Source organism: Saimiri boliviensis, chromosome 2 (genome assembly GCF_048565385.1).
Source record: "Saimiri boliviensis isolate mSaiBol1 chromosome 2, mSaiBol1.pri, whole genome shotgun sequence".
Lineage (NCBI taxonomy): Eukaryota > Metazoa > Chordata > Mammalia > Primates > Cebidae > Saimiri > Saimiri boliviensis.
In genome coordinates, this window is record NC_133450.1 from 236,381,694 (window position 1) to 236,405,152 (window position 23,459).

Sequence of the window (23,459 nt, forward strand, 5' to 3'; positions counted from 1 at the left end):
GTGTCCTCCTTGTAGCTTTAGTGAGCTCACATAGCATATGTTTGCCTCAAATTTTTACTAGTCTATGAACTTCTGCCACTTGAAGGGTCACCAAAAAGAAGCATAAATAAAATAGGCTCTCTTTAACTCTGCTCTTTATTTTTTGGGAGGATAATGCGTGAAGTAATTGACGTACTTGCAATGTAAAAAAAAATTCTGTCTGTGCAAAGTCTCTTCTTAATGTCCTTGCCCTTATTTTTTTCTTTTATACCATATTGAATCGGTCTGACAGGCCACATTTTATTTATAACCTTTGAAATGGACGGCATGTCGTGGTCTAACTGATGATGTTTTTCCTCCTTTAGTGGCTCATCGTTTTGGAGAATCTTGTGGCACACAGTGTTGTGGGTGTGATGAGAAGTGATGTTGTCTGTGGAATAGCCAGTGTGGAATTCATCTGGGGCTGACTGAGGCACCACAGCCACAGTGTTAAATGAAGGCTAATTTTACTAAGGATGGTTTCATTCCTGCATAGTGTCTATCTTTTAGGTTTATCTAGTCATCATTAATTTCTTTAGCTGGAAAAATGAGTGTTTGAGTCGCTATTCTAGCTACCAAAAAGGCACGTTTGAAGGTCAAATGAGGTATAGGAGTATCTCATTTGTGCTTGTGCAGTATCCGGGAGGGTGTAGAGTGTGAACTCCCCTCCCTTGCTCTGCTCTGGCTCAGTTTCTGGGGCTGGCAGTAGGAGCTGGAGCTCAGACGGGACCTCTCTCTATGATACTCCACCTGATTCTGACACTGTCACCAGGGATGCCTGCAGTGACCTTTATGTTAGTATACATATTTCTGTCGATTGACTTCCATATTCCCCAGGTTAGTGAGCAGCATCTCCAGCTTAATTTGTTCCCCCACTTGCCACCCAAGATGTTGAAATAAATCCTAGCTTTAGCACAGAAATGGGAAGCAAAACCCAGGCTTTGGGTTGACATAACTAGATACCACTTCTCTCTGGCTCCTTTTGTCTTCACAGGACTGATAGGTAATTCCTTTTGTCTTTTTATCTTAACTTGTCTAGCTCACCAGCTCTGGAGGTTGTGGATTCTTTTCTCTGGCACAGTTTGAGGCTGAGCTGTTCGTGAAGGCCTGTGGGCTCGGCTCACCTCTGCATTCTCCTTCGTGCCCCGAGCTGTTCCTTTCCTGCGTCTCCTGGACCTTTTGTTTGGTCCTCAGACTCCTTAGATCTGTGGGATCATCTCCCTGAACTTGCCTTTCCCCACTCAGTAAAATAGAAAGCAAACTGAGAGCAGTCGGGTGAGGCACTGGGCTGGCCCTCTCTGTCCTGGAACGTGGCAGGCGAAGCGAGAGTCCAGTTTGTTTTTTGCCCTTGGTTTGGGTGGATGGGGCAATGTGGCAGGTTTGGGACACCCAGGTGACTTGAAGTTTTGTTGATGAGTGTGTGAAGGTTAGGTGAGGGGCAAGCACACAAGGTTTCGGCTCTCCCTTCTGGCTGACTCTTGGTCCAACTGTAGCAAATTGAGAACAGCCTGGCTAGACACTCCCTTTGTGACACGGTAATTGCCCCATAAACTGCATACCTCGACCATACCTCAGCTTTCCTTTGAAACTGCTCTCTGTAACCCTAATGTGACAGGCAAGCAGTCCAAACCCACGCCATCTTGGCCCCTGCGACTTGTAATAAGTGACAAAGGTCTGTAATTCCCACTCTACCCAGACAATGTGTAAACTAACACTTATCTTGACTTCTGTGAACCACTTAAGTAACAATCGGAATGTCCAAAGCCCCTCACCCTCACTCCTGCCCAGGAGGTGGTTTATGGAATGTCTAAAGTCCGCTGGCTCTCGGAATGTCTGAAGCCCCTTACCCTCACCCAGGAAGTGGTTTATGGGCATAAAGGGTCTTGACACCCTCCTTTCGGGGCCATGGGTTAGAGAGACATGAGTCCTCCTTGGCCGCCAGCAGTAAAGACCCTGTGATTTGGCCTAGTCTTTGTCTTGGTGGTGATTTTGCGCTCACTGGGTTACAATACCTTCTCCATCCAGAGAGATAGCAGCCAGACAACGGCCACTTCCCTCTGCAGAGTTGAAATGAGACGCAGCGCTCTCAGGGCAAAGCACGTGATTTAGGTCAATTAGCTCTAATTTTCTTACTCTGACTTCTAATTTCTGTCTTACCCAACGAGACAACATACCATCACACAATAAGGCTCATGCATCACGTCGACCTAATATGACTTTTATTTTTTTTTCCCCAAATCAGAGTTTCCAATTTAATTTCCAAACTCCCAGTTTTAGACCTGCCTTATAAGCAAAAATGTAAAACTTTGGGAGCCATAGTTTATCATTTTCTGGTGATTGCTGTCTTAGGAGCCCTTTACCTTTGTGCCAGAGGGAAGATTCCAGAGAGCCGCAAAGGCCACTATTTTTAGTTTAACTCAGCTGGGGCTTGGGTGCAGCCTATGCGGCCAGCCTCATTTTCTATTCACTTATGTATTCAGGGTTTTCTAAAAACTCAGATCCTGAGGTTTTGTAAGTGCCAATAACCAAAGTAGGCATTTAAAACTGTCCTATTTTCTGTTACAATTCAGTTATATTTTATTTCAAGTTTCACAGCAGCATGTTTGGACAAATCCCTGGGATGTTTGATTACAGCTGTGTACATTCTGACTGCCTACCCGAGGACAAGGGCCCGAGGGAACTCTGCTCTGCTAAACCTGGTTATGATGGGATAGAAATGAGCTCTGTTCCCACCCCCGAAAATTGACTTCAATGTCATTTCATTGTCTTTAAAAAGATAAAATTAGCACAGCAGACTTACGTAGCTTTTTAAATTTAGGGCAGCTTCTAATTTACTCCGTGTCTACTGAATTCCACTGTACTCTGCAGTTTATAAAGCTAATGGAAATTTCCCATTTTAAAATTAACATAGATTGTCCGCTCTGGTTTTTAAATTGGTAAATTACAAGAGCGCTTTAGATGGTGCCGGGTTGGAATCTTGGATGCCAGCTTTCCAATTCATATGCACGTGGTACAGATAGGATAAAATGGAACATGGGCCACATTTCCTCCCATTCTAGCTGCGGTTTCTGTATCGGAGACCCCAGCGTGTTTTTGGAAACAGAATTGATAAGGTGTGATGTTTTGGTGTGTGAGTGAGACAGTGTCCTTCTGGAAGAGGCATGGTTGTTAAGGCCCTGGCCTCGGCTTGGACCTCCGTCTCATAAGCGACTCAAGGTTAGACATAACCAGGTCCATGCACATTTGTGTCTTTCCACAAGGTCAGACTTTTATTACTGCTATTTTAATCGTAAAAACCATGAGCTACATGGAGTTCGCTCCGTATCAGTGCTGTGGATACATAGGCTCAAGCCACTCCACAGGTCAGTCAATACTGTAAACCATACATAAGAGTATACTCAGTCAGTATATAAATGTTGCAGGTTGGACATTCCACATCAAACCACGTAACATTTAACATCAAGAGAAAGGGATAGGAGCAGGGATTAATAAACCAATCCACGCAAATGACATGGACAAAGAGAATGTCCTGGCTTGAGCCAGATGGACAACAATGTCTTTCAAAAAAGAGTCTTTGATGTGGGCAGAGCCTTCGTTGGCAGGTGCTGGGTGCTCACCACAGTGACAGCATGGTGGTGTCTCTTAAGAAGACTGTTTCAAGCTGGTGAAGTCCTGCTTTTTATGACCAGAGTCCTCTGGTGTGGACTGATTATAAGAATATGCCTTTTCCTGTCCTTCTCTTGTTGGGTGCTGTCTTTATAAGTTAGGTAAACATCTGGTACCTGTTGGGATGTTGCCTTTTAAAATATGAGATGGAGTCTTTTTCTAAGATGGAGTCACTTGTGTTAAGGATGCTCTATGTGCCTCCTGTGTTAGATCATAGCTCTGCTCATCACCAGCTGTCTTAATTTGAGCAAACCACCTGGCCCCTCTGGGCTCTGGCTCCTCACCTGTAAAGTGGGGGGACGAGAGTTCCCGCCTCCCAGGCTGCAGCGAGGCTTCACGGGCACTGTTCTGACAAAACGGCTGGACAGCAGCCATCAGCTTGTGAAAGGGGATCGACTGTTATTACTTTTATAATTGTTATTTTTATATAGGTACCAATTTTCGGGAAAACATGTCAATTTGTAATGCCTGCCAACAGACAGTTGCTTTTCCAAAATATGGCAAGGGCGATAACAGCACATTCTCGTTTCTTGTTTTGGGCCTGGCAGATCATAGCAAATCACCACATGCGGTCCATCTCCTTCGCCTCTGGGGGAGACCCGGTAAGTACCCTTGGGATACGCTTGCTCTTGTTGAGAATTTCTGAGAAGGGATCCCTGCCTGCTTCAAAAATGTGCCTTGCAAGACACTGTAAAAAAAAAAGTTAATTGTGATGCCAACTAATATCCCCTTCCTGATTTCCATAAATGGTCTTCTTGGCCATCATTTTATTTTTAGGGGTAACCTGGGACAAGGACCCTACATTAGTTTTCATTTCGTTAGCCAAAAGCCATTGAAAATCCTGGAAGCACTGGCATTCTTACGAGGTGATGAAACAGCCCCCCCAGGCCTGAGAGTTGCCACGGGCTTCTCACGCTGTCACTCTGCCCTCGCCCTATTTTTTTGCTTATTTGACCTCCACAGTAATATTTTAAGTCTGCCTGAAGAACGTGAATTTACTTAGTCTGCTTTATTCACAGCCACTGAAAATCAGCGTTTTTCTTTCCAAGTGTAATCCCGTAGCCTTTGACAGTTTGCTTTGCCAACAAGGAGGGAGTTGCAGAGTGAGAGTACGAGGGAGCCTTGAGAACAGAATGTGAATGTTCCATTTTTGCTTCATGTCTTTAAAGAAGAAGGTGGAGTAACAAGGGAACTCATTTCCCACGTTTGGGCAGGAACGCGACAATAGGATATCGGCATTCAGCTTCCGAGTGGCCATGTCATCCAAACAAACTGTACTGTTAGGAAGGTGAACTCAGAAAGCCACCTCCTGCTCCCTGGGCAGGGCGGTATCCATCACTGTGGACAGCCCAGGCCTGCGAAGAAGCCAGGCAGGAAATTGGTCACAAAGGAGTGAGGCACAGAAGGAAAGGGAAGAAAACAAAGTCAGCCCTTTCCAGAAGTGAGGGAGAGGAAGGCTCACCCTCCAGAATGTTCTCATCTGAATTTTCATGCGTCTAGGTAAAGTTTCCACCAGTCTGGAGAAAAGTTTTAAAATTAAGATAATAGAGTGAGTTTTTCCTGGAGCTGAATGTATTCAACTGAAAAATTATCTTATATCCTAAGAAGACATCCTTTTTACTTTTTTAGTGTTAAATAGGCTTTTAATATAAAATGATGTCCTGGTGTTTTGCATTCTTTAGCCAGATTATGAGTAGACAATCTTCAGATGTTACATAAAAGTTTACTGGTCCAAGATCTCTTCATCTCAGTGTTGGGGACCCTGTCATTTTCTAGCCCGAGAAGAGGCTTTTCCCTGTAACTTTTCTACCTTTCTTTTCATATCCCTTCTATTTTGGAAACTGGATTAGAAAATTGCTCTTGGCATATTGGAAGCCAAATTGAAGGAGCTACTTCAAAGGTAGACTCCAGAGCCTTGACATTTCCAAAGAACAGTACAATCAGGCCACCAATCTCAGCACCAGGGAAGCCGTACTTCTCCCTGCTCTGCTGGGGCAGCTGCCAGAGGCGAATAGCACGGCCATGCTGGGCGTCACTCCTGCCTGGGCCGGTATGAGCTGCCATGAGAGGCTGGGGCCCCGTGGCTTTCCGGCAATCCCATCTCAGACCCTTAAGCCAAGGGCCCTCTGCAGGGAAAGGATTTACCCACCCAACAGACAGTTCTTTACCCTTATATCTCTGCTAAATTGTCAAAGGATGGTCAGAGCACTGTTTAGCTCTGAAGTTGTGCCATTCCGTAGGGTCAAGTGACTTGGGCCCTTTTTCATACTTAGGGTCTTCTTGTCAAAAGTCAGCCACAATGCCTTTCCCTTCTTTTTTTCTTCTCTTCCCTTGTTATACCTTTCCTTTCTTTCTAATCTGTATAATTTCTTACATTGTATTGTAAGATGAAAGTCCTCATTGAGATGCATATTTAGAAAGTGGAAGTCTTCCCTCAGTTGAACTTATCCAACAAGGTCTCACTCTGTTGCCCAGGCTGGAATGCAGTGACATCATCACAGCTCACTGCAGCCTTGACTTCCTGGATTCAAGTGATCTTCCACCTCAGCCTCATGGGTAGCTGTGACTACAGGCATATGCTTCTACGCTTATCTAATTTTTTGTATTTTTAGTAGAGATAGGGTTTCGCCATGTTGCCCAGGCTGGTCTCAAACTCCTGGGCTCAAGTGATCCACCTGCCTCCGCCTCCCAAAGTGCTGGGATTATAGGCATGAGCCACGGTACCTGACCCAAGGAGCATTTCTTCAGATGCTGTCTATATGTATTTGTCCGCCTGTCTGCTACCTAATTTGCAGTGGTTGTGTAATTGCTTGCCCCTTGCGATGTTTGGAACCATTGTTTCTTAAATTTGGAGGATAACCCAGTGTGACAGATAAAAGGCACATCGTCTTATATATCTGCATTAATAGCTTCCTTCAAGAGCTTTTCTTAAACCTGTTTTAATGTTGATATTATGGGTGAAGACACAAATATCTAGATTGCTGGAAGCCAAATACACTGGTTTGTATCAAAACTATTTTATTTTCAGGATGTACACAGGACTATACATTTTTTTTTTATTTCCTCATCACCTCTTATTTAAAAAAAAATTGGAAACATTTAGTAATCTTTAAAGAATCCACAGCCTTTTATATTTTCTGTGATTTCTTTTTTCTGATTTATAAAATGTCATAACACAGGACAGGAAGCTTAGTTACTTTCCATTTAAACAAATTCAAATGCATTTTGTATTGTGTATGAGATTCCATTCCAAATTGATTTGTAACCACGAATTTAGCACATAACCGGTAGACATTTTAATAAAGCTGACAATTCTATGTTCTAGTCTTTGTTCTCTTGCTAAGTGTACATGTCACTTACTGCTTAACGCTTCCGTTTACCCAGCAGGAAAATGGTATTTTGAAATGGCAAACAAGATAGACGAGAAAATGTTATTAATTCCCCTCTAAAAAGGGCATGGTGTAGTTAGAACCTACTGTAATTGGCAGTGTTAAAAGACCACCACAGGAATGCCAGAACAACGGCCAGGCTCAGAGGGTCTTGGGGAGTGGGAACAGGGATAGCACAGATCAGAACAGCACTTTGCCGCTCTGTCTTTGGAAATTAGAGTGCTAAGATGACAAACGCATTGTTTTGAATGGTAATATATTTGCCTGCTTTGCCAGAAAAAGATGAATATTGGCATCAAAAAAGCTTGGCCGTTGACCATCTGAGAGACAGAGACATATTATATCTCTCTATTGTCCCTCCTTCCCCACTTTGAGCCAGAGTAAGGATGTAAAAAAAATTTCCTTGTACTCGTTACTAATGCTGACTCTAATTTTATTACCTGAATATGTGCAAAAATAAATTAAAAATAAACTTCTTATGTTTATACTTTTTATTTAACTCTAAACCCTACTTAAAATGAAAGTTAAATAGAAGTAAACATTGTAAAGGCCAATGACATTCAATGTAATATTACTTTGCTATCGTGGACAAAGATCGCTGAAACTAAGTCTCCATTCTCAATGTGATGCTGGCCCGGCCACGAAGGGGCAGAATTTTTTAAGTTCAACGTCTCCGCATTACCATGGGCACCTGGATGACTCAATTTTTCCACTAAGTTCTTCTATTCAAGCAAAAACCTCAGTTGTACATCATGTACAAATGTAATGTCAATTTGCTTTGTGTGGGCAAAGGAATCTCCCTGTGTCTTTTTCCTTTAAATTCTTTGGAAACCTAGCACTCATAATGTTGGAAGCTCGACTGCAAATCCTGGCATTGAAATTGCGTGCAGAACTTGATAACACAGGGATCATCTAAATGGTTCCAGATACTCTTGTGTTAACTTTTAAGATAATCACGGAAATTAAAATAAAAATTTAAAAAATGCTGGTAGCATCTCAAACACTGGAGAAGACACCTGTCCAACCCTAGGGTTTCAGGGATTTCAGCTTGAGAAACGCTGGTGCTCTCTTAGATGCCCTCCAAGGATCCTTCTGACATTCACATCTCACGAGTTCAGGAAGTGTCTATGAATACAAGCTGTCACCCCTGTTTTTGCCGATAACTTCAGATTCTGACCAGACTCTCTTTGACAGAAATGACCAGAAGCCAGTTTGACCAGGGGGATGATCTTTTACTTCCTTTCCCTAGTGAGTCTGTGAATACACCAGGGAACAGTGTCCTGAGCAGAAAAGAAAACAGCTCAGCTGAGCCACACCCTATTGAGTGACCGGGAAACAGCACTGTTATTTCAAGAACCACTGGAAGAATTCTACACTGGTGTGGTCTTGGGCTGTGTAAGATCCAGCAGGATGGTGTGTGTGAAGTGCCCAGCACCACCCACCTGATCCTACGGCAGATGTCCCACAACAGTGACATGCCCATCCCATACTCACTCTCTCCCTCATCCCTCTCTCCTTGGAGAGCTTTGTAGGGCGCGGTTTAGCGAGAAAGGGATGTCTCCTTTGCCCACAGAAAAAAACAATGGAGGAAGTCATGACAGAGGCTTTTCGGTTCTGGCAATATCGGGAGTGTGTCAGTAACCTGAAAACCCTTCAAAGCAATGGCATCTGGGAAATGCCTGCCTAAATGGGGGAGACATTTACCAGCTGCCCCATGGAGACTTGAATGTTGAAAATATCAGCTTTGCAGAGGAGTCCTTTCTGCTTTCAAGAGAATTATAGTTTCCTCTGCTTATTTGTTTAGGAATTAAAGCGGACATGGCTGCCTTGCTCTGCTTTTGGGGTCATGGTGTCCCCTACGCACTGATTACATGCGAAGGCAGGCAAAGAAACTCATATTTCATAGAGAAGGATGAGACTTCTAAATAGGGCTCATATTTTAAAAACATATTAAAGGATGAAGATCACGATTTATGTCCAAGAAGAAAAGAACCATCACATCTCATCCTCCACGAAGGCAGCGGTGGCAGTCAGCCTTTAAATATTCACTCTGGTTTTCTTCTAGCCTAGTGGTTCTCAAAGTGTGGCCCCCCAGACCAACAGCAGCTAGAAACTTGTCAGAAATGCACATTTTGAGCCCTTACCCCAGAACTCCTACCAAATTGGAAACTCGGGTATGGCTCAGCGTTCTATTTGAACAAGCCCTGCAGGGGATACTGATACCAGCTCAAATTGGAGAACCACTGGTGTAGACAAAGCTGAAAGCAGTGCTTCTCTGCTTTGGTTCACATTACAGTCATCTAGGGAGTATCTAAAAACTAATGCAAAGGCCTCACATCCAAACCAATTAAATCAGATTATCTGCACATTGGGACACAGGTATCCGTGTTTCTAAAGTGTCTCAGGCGATCCAACATGCCTTTTCTCCTTGCTGCTCAAAGTGTGAATGCCCTTCTAACCAGCTCCCGTGGATACTGAGACACTGCAGCTTCAGTATACAGGGGAGCTGGGTAGAAGGGCAGGGCCTCAGACCCTACCTAGACCTGCTGAGTCAAAGTCTACAATGTAAGGCCTCTGGGTGGTTGCTACTCACATTATATAGCTTGGGTCTTTTGTGGGCAGTTCCTTAGGCAGCATTTGATTCTTTAGCTGTGTGGTAGTTGAGTCCCTCTAAAGTCTCTGGTTCGTGCCCTGTGTCCCTAACTGTGTGGTGTTTCACTTGTGATTAGTGATATAGACATTTCTTTTTTCTTTAACAGGACACAACTGATTATGTCGCATACGTGGCTAAGGACCCTGTTAATCGCAGAGGTAAGTGATGCTTGACCCCTGTCATCTCTCATTTGTGTACAGCCAGGCTTCACATTATATACGAGCTGGTCCTCGTGATCTCAGCCTCCTCCCCACAAATGGGCAGTGCTATCTTGTATTGCTAAGGATGAATGAGGTTTGCAAGGGTTGTAGATCTCCTGGGCATCTCTGACCACCAAACACACACTTGTATCCAGATTGCTAGTTTGCCAGAATCGATTTACACACAAGCAGCCCCCCTACCCATACTCTCACAGTGGCCTCAGTTACACCTGGAACACTCCGCCTGCTGCCTGTCCTCCTGCCCCACTTCAGCTCCTGGTGTGCTCAGTGCCCACTAAGCCACCCTGAGCTACTTCACTCTGCCCTGGCAGCCCTGGAGGCCAGTGTCTGCTTATACTCCCAGCTGCTGAGTCCTCAGGCACAGGCTGGATGGGAGGAGTCATTTATAAAACCAAAGCCCATTGGATGGTAGCATGCCTGGGGTGGGTGGGACTGACCAAGGCGCCCTACCCTGAGGTTCCAGGCAGCTGTTGATGCGCCACACCACAGCTGCAATTTAAAACTCATTGGTGAAATAACAAACAGAATTAATAACAACACTACCCTGCTACCCTAGGTACCAAGATTTTCTAGTTTGCTTTGCATAATTTTTATCCATATACATACGCTCTCTTTTTAACATTTTAATACAAATGACATTCTAATATTCTGTTTTGCTACCTTACCCTGCAATGCCGTATCTTGGACATATTTTTTAAGATAGCCCATATAGAGCAGATGAACCACTCCATGATGTGGCTCCACGGAGAACCGTCCCCCCATCACCGTCCAGGGACCTTAAAAAAATCTCAATGCTCAGCCCTCAGAGAATGCGGCCCAGGCAACAATATTTTCTAAGAGCTCTTCAGGTGATTCCAAGGCATCGCCAAATCTGAGAAATAAGACTTAGGTCCAGATCCTGAAGGAGGTTAGCCCTGGGCCATTTGACTTCATTTCTCAGGGGCAAACCTAGAGTGCTTTCTGCCTACGATACAGTCCCTGTCCCGCATCCTGGGATGAGGATGGATTCCACATGTCCCGTGGCTGCTGCACCGGGCTCTCTCAGGTCTGCATGCGGTGATATTGTGAAGACAAGTGCCGACCTATGATGCAGAAGAGGCTCTGCCCTGCTTTTGGTGCTCGAGGGTCCCACCAACGCAGGGGCCGTCTTATGGACTGAATGTCTACATCACCCCCAAGTGTACATGTTCAAATAGAAACCCACAATATGATGGTATTGCATTAATTTAAAGGCCCCAGTGAAAGGTGGTGTCTTTGGGAGGTCATTAGGTCATGAGGGGGAAGCCTTATGAATGGGTTTGGTGCTCTTGTAAAAGAGACCTCAGAGAGCTCCCTCACCCTCCTTCCACTCACGTGAGGACGCCGCAAGAAAGCGCCGTCTGCAAACCAGGAAGAGGGCCCTCAATAGACACCGAATCTGCTGGCACCTTCCAGTCTCCAGAACTGTGAGAAACAAATGTCTGTTGTTGAAGTCACCAGCCTGTGGTGTTGTTACAGCAGTCTGGGCTGACTAAAGCCCTTTGTTTGAGATAGTGGGAGATGCTCGCTCTCTACTTCCACCTGTCTGTTGCCTGTAACAAACTGCTTCAAGCTTAGCAGCTTAACAACCATGATTTTATGGTAATAGAATGTGGATCAGGAATTCAGGCAAGTCTCGGCTTGTCAGTTCATCTGCCCAAGTGGCACTGGCAAGGGTCGTCGAGTGGTTTTTAGCTAGAGTCTGGGCTGGCCTAGAAGGTTTAAATTGGCTTCGCTGCCACACCTCGGACCTTGGCAAGGATGTCTGGAGGCTCAGGCCTCTCCATGGAATCTCAGAGACTCTCCAACTGGCCCTTTCATCCCTCAGGGAAGTAGGGCTTTCTACATGGCAGCTTTAGGTTCCATGAGACCCAGAGTAGATGCTTCCAGAGCTCTGAAAGACCAGGCTCAGCTTCGCTTCCACCATAGATTTGCTAGTCCCAGCTGTCAGCCAGGCATGGTGGCTCATGCCTGTAATCCCAGCACTTTGAGAGGCCAAGGCAGGCAGATCACATGATGAGGAGATCGAGAACAGCCTGGCCGACACGGTGAAACCCCGTCTCTACTAAAAATACAAAAATTAGCTGGGTGTGATGGTACACACCTGTAATCCTAGCTACCCAGGAGGCTGAGGCAGGAGAATCACTTGAACCCGGGAGGCGGAGGTTGCAGTGAGTGGAGATTGCACTACTTCACTCCAGCCTGGTGACAGAGTGAGACTCTATCTCAAAAAAAAAAAAAGCTGTCACAGCCTGCTCAGACTCAAGGGGAAGGAAGCCACATGTACCCATCAAAGAAAGAGTGTTAAGGAATTTGCAGCCATCTTTATCCCTCAGCCCTCCTTTCACCACATGCGAGTAGGTCCCGCCTCTCGGATGGCAGCGTGGGCAGGGATGGAGGGTCTAAGCTGCTTCCCTCCAGCAGCCCAGCTGTGAGCATGCTCTGCTCCATCTCATTAGTGTCCCTACTGGGACGACTTTCTCCACGAAGGAGCCAGTGGCAGGGCTTTCTCCCACCTGCTCTGTTTTCCTTCTTCCTCCCCTAGGCCATGTAGAGGGGTTAATTTAGGAAGATTGGCCTCTACCACTGCGCACAGTAGCAAGAAATTCTGGATGCGAATGTTCTTATTTGGGCGGTTAAACGTCCAAATCCCCACACAGAGGATCCTAGATGTATGTGTATGAGCAGGCCTTGTAGTGTTGTGGCTGCAGGCACAGCCCCTGGGGCCCATCAGGGACAGAACCCATCCCAGAAAGTCTTCTATAAAGTTTTACAGTAACGGGTTCGAGTCCTTCACTGCTGTTACTGTTTGTCTTTTTCTATGCTGATTCCTGCTTCTCCATTCTTGCATGTATGTGTGCTTAATCTAGAATAATTCTAATGAGAATCCATATTTGTCTCTCTGGTGTCAAGAATCCGTAGCTTCTATAGTTAATCCAATCAAAGGACAAAAGCTCTCTGACCCAAGTCATTAAGTGGGGTGGTCACCACCACCACCACCACCATCTCAAAGAGATAAGGGTGGAAGATGATCCATGTTTCATGAAGCTGGTAAATTACAGCTAACAGTCAGGACCGGTGGGAGACCTAGGTGATGACTACTGCTACCTGTTGGGATGCAGCTGTCAACAAGTCAGGCTTTGCTGCATTCTAACATACCATTTTCTTTTTACATTGGAACTTTCATTACTACTGGGTGACTCCCATCCCCTACAACCTTATGTATATATTAGACAGTTCCAAATGGACTGTTTGGGTCACAAAAGCAGCTACCAAATGATGCTCAAATTAGGCATAGATGATGCTGAAATCAGGCATATGACTACCTACAGAAGGCATGTAATGCGTATAATTTATCATCGTAATAGTGTCCCTGATCAGGTGCTCTCTGGTACTCCCTGGACCGAGATATGGAAAGTCCTTTTCTATACAGTTAGTCCCCCTTATCTGGGAGGGGGTATGTTCAATCCAAACCCCCCAGTGGATGCCTGGAACCACAAACAACACTGATTCCTACACATACTATGTTTTCTTGATCTGATAACTGAGTCACATGCTAAGTGAGTGGCAGGCAGATAGCATATGCAGTGCAAATGCTCAGGACAGAGGGAGGATTCATGTCCTGAGAGGGATTAGGCAAGATGGCATGAGATTCTATCACACTACTCAGAATGGTGCGTAATTTAAAACGTATGAATTGTAAATTTCAGAAAGTTTCCATGTAGTATGTCTTGACTGAGGTTGACCATGCGTAACTGAAACTGTGGAAGGCAAAAACCTCTGATAAACTGTGATGGCTGACCCAGTGGGAGAGAAGCCCACGTGTCCAGCCTGAACACCAGCTCCTAAGACATCTTGACGCTCTTTTCCCAAGATTTTCTGAAGAACAGGAGGTCTTAGGAGTGAGTGGACTTGAGTGAGGAGCCGACATGGGTAAGACGATGCTTCCCACAGTGAAACTTACTTATCCTGGGCTTCTCAAATACAGTGGTTTCCACAAAAGGAATTTCTGTTTCCTTTGGCCCTGGACTGCTGTAACCCCCAAGAGGTGACTTGCTGAAGAGGCCGTACATATCATGAACTCATTGGTGGAAGTAACACAGCACTAATTCTAACTTTTCTTTTCCTTGGCACGAAAGCCTCAAGTGTATAACAGGTGAAAGCAATGAATTATGTGTTTTAACCAGGTGGTTAAATATTCCATCAAATGACATGGTAGCAGGTGAATTTCCTGATGGATGGATATTTCCCACATTCGGCTATGATGAGCAGTGCTTTTACAAACAAAGCCAGGCTCTGTGCTGTACATACCATACCTGAGCTGAGACTGCTGAACACATTTTTCCAGCCCTGGCCTCTACCTGAAAGCCAGCTCTGGATCTCCACTCGGGAGTCTCCCAGGCCTCTCAAATGTAGGCAGTCACAGATAAGTCCAGCACTTTCCTCCTGCAGGGCACCCGCTGGTCGCTATCAACAGCACCCACTCCCTGACTTCCCCAGTTCTCGGCCTTCTTTTGTTCACCTGCACCTGCTGGCAAAGGCTTCCATCTTACCAGTCCTTGCTACTGCCCTGCTGCCCCCTGACAGGCTCCATAGTTCATTAGCAAGTCACTCTGTGCCCACTCTTCCTCTCTAAAGTGTTTTGTTCACACAGGAGCCAGAGGATCCTTTTAAAATGGTGCAATCTTGTTCCTCCTCTGCTCACTCCAAATAAAATGTCCCATTTCCCCAATGCACACAGGACTCTGTGAGCTCACTCCCACTCCATCTCATCTCTCATCCTGTGATCCCCTCTCCCTGCCACTCCAGCTACACTGGCTTCCTGGTCTTCCTTGACCCTGACTGTGCCAAGCAAGCTCTTGCGTCCTGGGCCCTGGGCCTGGGCCTTCTCCCACTAACCATCCTGGACTTCTCTCTCTGACTCCCTTCAAGAATCTTCTCCAGTGCCACCTCTGGTGCCACCTCCCATGGTCATCTCGAGTACCATCCTATACCAACCGTCCTCCACCACATCCTCCACCACATCCTCCACCACGTCCTCCACCACCGTCCTCCACCACATCCTCCACCACATCCTCCACCACATCCTCCTCCACATCCTCCACCACCGTCCTCCACCACTGTCCTCCACCACGTCCTCCATGACTGTCCTCCACCACCGTCCTCCACCACATCCTCCACCACATCCTCCACCACATCCTCCACCACCATCCTCTACTCCAGGATGACCTCATCTCAAGATCCACACCTGTAAAAGCCCTTTTCACAGGTTCCAGATGCTCAAGGACATGACTTTTGGGGGGCCACCCTTCAAGCCACTACAGAGGTATATTGTTATTTATTTACTTCCAGTGTCCACCGAAACTCTCCCTAGATCCTGAGGCAGAGCCTTGTGCACAGTAGATGCTCAAACAATGTCTGCTAAGTAAGTCTTCAGTAAATATTTTGTACATTTTATTTTGTACTCTCCTGGGAGAATTTCCCTAGGGTATGTACCTGGAGGCCAAGTCACTGTTTTGGACACCTTCAACTTTTCTGAAATGGTCAAGTTACTTTATAATCCTATGAGTAGTATACGAGGGCTCTTTTTGTTCACAAACTGGCACTTTCAGACTTTTCGATTCCCACAAATCTGATGGGTACAAAATGTTATATCCTTATTAATGTGATTTGCCCTATCTGGGACTAGGACAAGTACTAAAGAACTCTTCATAGCGGGGTGGTGGAACGTTGGCTTTCTTACTCATCTCAGATTAAAAGAAAAGAAAAGAAAAGAAAAGAAAAGAAAAGAAAAGAAAACTGTATCAGTTCAGAGTGCATGGCTACATTGAATAAACAGACTACGGCTGGCTGAGCAGTCTGAGATTGAGGAGCCCTCACTTCTCCAGTAGAATTCATTAGTTTTCAGTCTTCCTTTGAAGGGTTATCAGATCACTAAGATGAAAAGATAGCCGACCTTGTTCAGCAGGACTTTTCCTCATCTGAGTAGTGACTTCGACTGTCTCCAAGGCTCCCTGTGCCCTGGCCAGCTGCTCTGGACTGTGGCTGGATCAGAGGGTACTGGTTTCTGGATGAGCGGCTGCTGGAGAACCCCAGATGGGCTCCTGCAGGAACCGAGCCACTCTGGGGAGGCCGATGGACAGCACCTGGGACCAGTGACGCGCGGGGCCGGGGTGTGGCTTCCTGAAAGTGGAGCATGGATACCGAGAAGTGGAGCATGCCCCGGCTCAGGCAGGGTCCCGCTGTTCACGCAAAGCTTGCCAAGGCAGTGGCCTATGCCAGACGTGTGGAAACAGCCCACTGTGAGGGACAGGAAGGCTGGAGCATCGGCTCACAGTTCTAATCTGGAAACTGAGGATGTCCTTAGCCCGTAATAGCAGAGGAGGGGCAGGATGGCTGCGCAGCGGGCAGGGTGCTCTGCTTTCAGCCCATGGGCTGGAACGTAGGGTGCAGTGGCGAAGTGAAGTTTCTCAGCTTGTGTGAAATAGTTTTAACTGAACTAAACCTCTCAGAGAGAAACTGTACATTAGGGATTTTACTCATCATGGCAACTCAAACAAATAGGAAAGAAACGGAAGAGCTGGCTGGGCATGGTGGTTCATGTCTCCAATCCCAGCCCTTTGGGAGGCCGAGGTTTTCAGATCACTTGAGGTCAGGAGTTTGAAACCAGCCTGACCAACATGGTGAAACTCTGTCTTTACTAAAAATTAGCTGGGTGTGGTGGTGGGTGCCTGTAATCCCAGCTACTAGAGAGGCTGAGGCAGGAGAATCGCTTGGACCTGGGAGGCAAAGGTTGCGGTGAGCCGAGATCGTGCCATTGCACTGCAGCCTGAATGACAAGACTGAAACTCTGTAAAAAAAAAAAAAAAAAAAAAAAGAAAAAAAAAAGCAAGAAAGAAGAAAGAAATGAATGGAAGAGCTGATAACATTTACGTCCACTTTAAAAACTTCACAGGCTGATTTCACAGTAAAAACTCTGATCATTACTCATGTAAGGTAAGAAATCAGCCCTTCCATTGAAGACAATTAAGAAATGGATTTCTAAGATGGAAAGATGAATTTTTATACACTGTAATAATGATGGATCACACCTAATGTGCTTGTATCTTGAGATACTGACTGACAGTGTAACGCTTTCAGGGCTAAAGAGACAGCTTAAACTTTTATTCTCTTTATTTTATCCTTTTTGAAGATAAAAGGATATCTTTTAAAAGACATTTTTATAATACACATAATATTAATACAGGAATGTACATTCATAATTTATAAATAGATACTAATTGGGGATGCATGGTTGGAAAGTTCTTTGTGGTGGGTATGAGTGAGAAGCAACATGCATACCTATGACTTACAGAGGGGTTCAGTGGGTGTGATGGGCATTCCTACTATCCTGCTCTCTTATCCTTCCAAACTTGCAGAAGATGGCACCTGCCAGGCTGGGCGCAATGGCTGACTCCTGTAATCTCAGCACTTTGGGAGGCCAAGGTGGGTGGATCATGAGGTCAGGAGTTCAAGATCACCCCGGCCAAGATGGTGAAACCCCATCTCTACTAAACATACAAAAAATTAGCCGAGCATAGTGGTGGGCATCTGTAATCCCAGCTACTTGGGAGACTGAGGCACAGAATTGTTTGAACCCAGGAGGCGGAGGTTGCAGTGAGCCGAGATTGCACCACTGCACTCCAGCCTGGGCAACAAAGCGAGACCCTATCAAAAAAAAAAAAAAAAAAAGATAGCACCTGCCATCCCCCTTCTGCTTGGGAGAAACCCATGACAGTTCTGTGTGATGGGCTGACAGCAGAACAGAAGGTGTATTTGGTCCTGGTGCAAGGCCCTGGTGTCTCTTTCTCCTCCAGGTTGTGGGAAAGACCTTGTGTTGAAATCCAGGATCAAAGGATCAAAGCAGCCTGGGCCACTGAGGTACCACAAGAGGATGTCAGCCTTAGAGAGGTGTCCAGAAATGAGAGAGCCAGAATGAAATAGTTGTTTTCAGCTAAAAACGCTGGGCATAACTTGCCCACCCCTACTCACAGGATAGGTGTCACAGGGAGGGTGTTGAGAGCATGCTCAGATGAACGAGATTGGCACCAGGTTACTAGAGGCCCTGTTGTGGCTGGCAGATGGCAAGGGGGCAGCCCTGAGTAAGAAGCTGGGAGCAGCTGCTAGCCTCTGGACTTATTCGGGGAGAGGAGGAAGCTGAGAACTGGCAGTCTGGCAGATTGGCATGCAGCTAAGCACCGCCTTCTCATCCACCACTGTCGGCCGTTCTTCAGGGAGTGGGAGATGTGAGTTGACAGGCCAGGAGCTACCATATGGTAGAAGGCCACCGTGTCCCTGGCTCCTACTGTGTGACCGAAGGGCCATAACACATTCCTAAGGGATTGGTTTGCTCTCAAGTTGCCCATCTCGGGTATGGAGTAGTCCTTGCAACATGACCTGCTGAGAGTCCCTTGCTGATGTCACTGCTCAGGTGGCTGCTCCAGGGCAGCTTGGGCTAGTCCTCTTAGAGAGTGGCTTCAGCTTTTTTTTTTTTTTTTTTTTTTTTTTTTTTTTTTTTATTGGTTGGTGCTAAGCAAGAGAGAAAGTAGTGTTGGGAAAGGAGCCCTGTTTTTAAGTAAACGAACTATTGCAGGCCGTCGCGGTGAGTTTTTCCAAAGGGCAGTTTCCCCGGATGAGGACGGTGGAATTCTCTGTTTTGCTAACCTTTGTTTGCATTGAGCTATGTTTTAGACTTTGCATCATTTGGGATCTTGATTCTGTGCACCAACCCATGGCACGTCTCTCTTGTTGGTTTCTTCTCCATTTCTTGTGAATGATATCTTTGGTTCTGTTATGTCCTCAGGGAGAGGCGAAGCCCAGCAGAGCCCAGCAGCCTTGATGACTGCCACTGGGGAAGGCCTCATTATTTGGTGCACACATCAAATCACACAGAGCAGGCTAGAAGACAGTGGCTTTCAGCTAAGGGCCAATACTCTCAGAAGAAATACCAGGCCCAGAAAGATGAAGTCCAGGTTTAATTTTGGATTTGGAGTGAGTTTCTGGAACATGTAGACGTCATTTTACAGAAGGAATCCTTAAACCAAAGCAATAGGTGACTTGTTTTCTCCATTCATTGAGGACTCTGGCAGGTTCCAGGAGCTGCAGGTGTGAGTTAATTCCTGAGAATCCATGGGTCTGCTCACAATCTGCAGGGCCTGCTTCCCTATTCGTCACCTAGAGCAACATGCCCATTTCTCAGCATGCTACGGCACTTTTTCCTTGAGCCCTGACCTGCTCCAATTGTTCTGGACCCTTCCCACAGACGCCTCTTACCCAGGCTTTGTGCTCTCAGCTGTGTAGAAGACTAGTGGCATGTGGATGAGATGCTACAGCCATTCTCAATAAATCATATTCTTCATTCTCCGTCTTAAAGGCTAGAGTACCTACTCTCTCCTCAAAAATAAATAAATAAATAAATAAATAAAAATAAGGCTACCCTTTCGACACTTTTCCAGTCTTTCCTCTGGTTCTCCAAAACACTGACCAGCCAGTCTGATTGGCTGGTACTGATGCTGGATGGCAGGCCCGGGAGGGTGTGGCTGGGAACCACAGGACGGGTCTTGGAGATGAAGTGTCACTGGCTTTCCCTCGCTCAGGCCTGGATGACTCCTTCCTTCTTAGCTGGAAAGACGTTGTGTTTTTATCAGTCGATGACCCGCACAGCTGTAACAGCTGCTTAGTATTGCTTTGTGACTACCTGGGCCAATGCTTATTAAATAATAATGTCAATACTAAAATAATATCAATAATCAAAAGACAACCAGGACACCTGAAACTTTGCAGACAAATCTTTTGGCTGTATCTGAAATAGGACTGCTGTATCCACAGAGCTGCATTACCACCCAAAGCAGCGATCCATTCGTACTTGCTCTTCCAAGGGACTCCATTTCGTGTGTCCACAGAAGTCACCCTGCCCTGGAGTCTGGAGGAGAAGAAGCTGAGGCCCCAGGGCCTGGCTGGCTGCCTTCTGGGTGAGGTCCCAGCGCAGTGTTCCGCTGAGAGGCTCCACGCTCTGCAGAGGCAGCAGTATCTGTCTCTCTGTCCCCTCCCTGGCAGCTTTCCTCTTTCCAGTATATACTGGCTTCTCCTAGAGGGAGGGCACAGTTCAGTGTCTCCCTAATTACTGCCAGGGCTGGGAAACAACTAGCCATGCATCCTCCTCACCGCAGGGATCCACGCAGCTCTTGGAGGAACGCTTCTTGGCATACGACTGTCCGCAGGAGAAAGGTGGGGTGTGAGAGAGACAGCTGTCATCCTTCCCAGGGAGAATTCCGTCATCCCAGTAGTAAAAAGATCATGCGAGCCTCGTCATGGCGACAGCCCTGTGGCTCCTTCAGGAGGGACATGTGGACGCCTGTGTAGGGCACTGGGACGCCTGTGTAGGGCACTGGGGATGCCTGTGTAGGGCACTGGGGATGCCTGTGTAGGGCACTGTGGATGCCTGTGTAGGGCACTGGGGACGTGGGTCTGGAGAGCAGAGATATTTTCCAGTACCCTGGAGAAAAAGTACTACTTTGTTATGAGGCAGAGGCTGGCCCTCTTCTCTCTGAAGATTTCTCGTAGATAACCCCACAGCCTCGCCACTAGGACAGCATGTCCTTGTGATAACAGCTGGTGCCTGCTTCCAGCATGAGGACTGCTCCAGGCCTCACCCCCGGCCTCGGAGTGGCCTCATTTTGACCCACCGCCACCCCTAACTTCTATCTACTCTTGACACAAACCACTTTTCTGAGAATCTGCATGAATGTCCAGTCTCAAATTTATGTAGATGCGTGTGTTATGCTGTTGGGATGGGCAAACTGATCATTAATATCTCTTTATATCCATCTTCGAAGATTTGCTTATTGTTTTGAGCGGCCACATATGGGGGTCAACACTTTATCCCCACTAAGAAGTAAGTGAACAACTTGCTCTAAGTCCACTGAATAAATCAAGATTCATTCAACAGATGCTGGGTTCAGCCCATTTTTTAAGGCCTCATGGGTTTAAAGGGACCTGGTTCATGCCAAGATTAGGCTCTTTGTCATGCTAAAGTCTCCTAAACAATTTTTCTCTATTGACGTCAGAATTGATGCTTAATAGACTCTAAAGAAATTGAAGGCCATCAAATTAAACTTGAAAATTCTTTAATTTTTTTTTAACAATGAAGCCTATAATGTTGTAGACCATAAGCTATTAAGAAATGCATGCCTACTGTGAAATGTTTTAGCTGTAGGATTCTCTACCCAGGGATAAAGCTGCACTTGGATCTGCTAGGACCTATAATGGAAGAAGCATGCACCTCGCTGTCCCTGTGTCCTCAGCAATGGCTCTTTGTAGAGGAGCCCAGGGAGCACCAGTGTCTATCTCTAATAGGCCCATGTCACTTCCTTTCCCAGCTTGTCACATTTTGGAATGCTGCGATGGGCTGGCCCAGGATGTCATCGGCTCCATAGGACAAGCCTTTGAGCTCCGATTTAAGCAGTATTTGCAGTGTCCTACCAAGATTCCTGCTCTCCATGACCGGTGAGTAGTGCTGTGACACCATTTGCAATAGCCTCTGTGGGTTTTATGACCTTTCCTCTTAAATCCGCGTCCCTGAGCCGTGCTCTGGACAGGCACAATTAATCACAGGGCTTCCTGGGCTTGGAGACACCTGGTCGGTGCCGGGATATGGCACAGAAAACCAACAGATGGAAGCCAACATATGGATGATGCTTTGAATGTGTAGAAAAACATTTTCTTGAAACTATAGTGACAGTCGCCAAGGTTACCGAAAAGCGACTTCATTATAATTTTTTTTGTTCTGTTTCCTCTGCAGCCATGTGATGCTTCCATATGTTACCTCTTTGGGTCTATGTCACCACCGGTTCTATGTGTCCCATTGTCCTTGTCGTCATGATTAGCCAAAGTCGTGCTACAAGAAGTCCCCTCCATGAGGCACTGTGCTGGCTACCAGCATCGTTTCCACTTCACTGGCCTTTGCAGCTTAACAGCTTGGTAGTTTGTTTACCTTCCCTGTGGCCCTGAGCAAGTTCTGCAAACGCTCTGCATCTCCGCAGCTTTATCTGTGAAATGGGAATAAGAGTGGCATCATAGGTTTTTTTGTTTGTTTGTTTGTTTGTTTTAAGTGTTCAACAAAACAGTGACTGTGAACAGGAACTGGGAGATGTTTAGTTTATTATAAAAATGTTCAGGTTCTATCACTGAGTTGTCTTAGGTTGTAAGAATGTTCCACACAGCATCAAGCATTAAAAGAAAAGTAATATGGGGGATAGTGGTCGTTCAATATTCTGTCCTTGATCGAACTTGCATAATGAAAATCTATTCTAATGGTATGTTCACTATAAATAAAACTTTACTGTACCTAAATTTACTCTATACTTTTTTTCAAACTTCTAAAGCCACAATCTATGCCCTTAGTCCTACAGGCAGACTCTACCTTTGCTTTTGTCATTATGAAGGCTTCTTTCATGCCCTTCTCAATCTTTGCCTTTCTTCAGAGAGACTTTTCATTTCTTTTCCTGTTTCCCTGGAAAATTCCCCTTAAGACATTCATTTTGGAGGCGCCTCTAAAGGACCCACTTTTTTCACGTTGCTAGAAACTTCACTCCAGAGGCTGAAAATGCTAGAATTCAATTCTCCCTTATGGCCATCACATTTGAAAAAATAAGAAGAAAGAAACTTCAGCAAGCTGGGACAGGGCGAGGCGTACAGAAGAATTAGAGGCAGACAGTGGCAGCAACTCAAAAGTAGGTAGGAGAGAGGGGAAACAAATGTTTTATTTTGTGTATAATGGGACATAGTAGTTAATAAGAATTCACCAATATACATGTGCTACCAGTGTAAATCTTAAAATTTATAATGGAATAAAAAAGAGCAAGTTACAAAAGGATACAAACCATTTATGAAAAATTTAAAAACATAAATGATGGCACATATACTATATGGATAAATACATGTGTGGGAACAGTATGAAAACATGCACAAGGCCGGGCACAGTGGCTTACGCCTGTAATCCTAACACTTTGGGAGGCCGAGATGGGTGGATCACCTGAGGTCAGAAGTTCGAGACCAGCCTGGTCAACATGATGAAATCCTGTCTCTACTAAAAATACAAAAATTAGTTGGGCATGGTGGTACACGTCTGTAGTCCTAGGTACTTGGGAAGCTGAGGCAGGAGAATCACTTGAACTTGGGAGACAGAGGTTGCAGTAAACCAAGATTGTGCCACTGCACTCCAGCCTGGGCGACAAAGCGAGACTCCATTTCAAAAAATCAAACACACAAACAACAACAAAAAATGCACAAATATTATACACATCTCCAGGATATCTGAGGACAGGGCAGGGGTCCAGGTGTATGGGTTGTGTTTCATTGTATTTGTCAAGCATATCCCCCACCCCCAGCAACATTTATAATACAAATGTTCCAATATACACAAAGAACTGTGTAGCCACTATCTAGCATCTACCA

The 23,459-nt window shown here is 45.8% G+C and overlaps 1 protein-coding gene across 1 annotated transcript in view; it reads left to right on the top strand.

Moving 5' to 3' along the window:
• The window catches only part of SHC3 (SHC adaptor protein 3), a 163,646-nt gene that overhangs the window by 99,319 nt on the left and 40,868 nt on the right, over positions 1-23,459 (top strand). Inside the window, exons 5-7 of the mRNA XM_039475183.2 lie at positions 4,233-4,286; positions 9,833-9,884; positions 21,383-21,509. Of these exons, the coding sequence (XP_039331117.1) occupies positions 4,233-4,286; positions 9,833-9,884; positions 21,383-21,509 (233 nt within the window). The remainder of the gene's footprint in view (positions 1-4,232; positions 4,287-9,832; positions 9,885-21,382; positions 21,510-23,459) is intronic.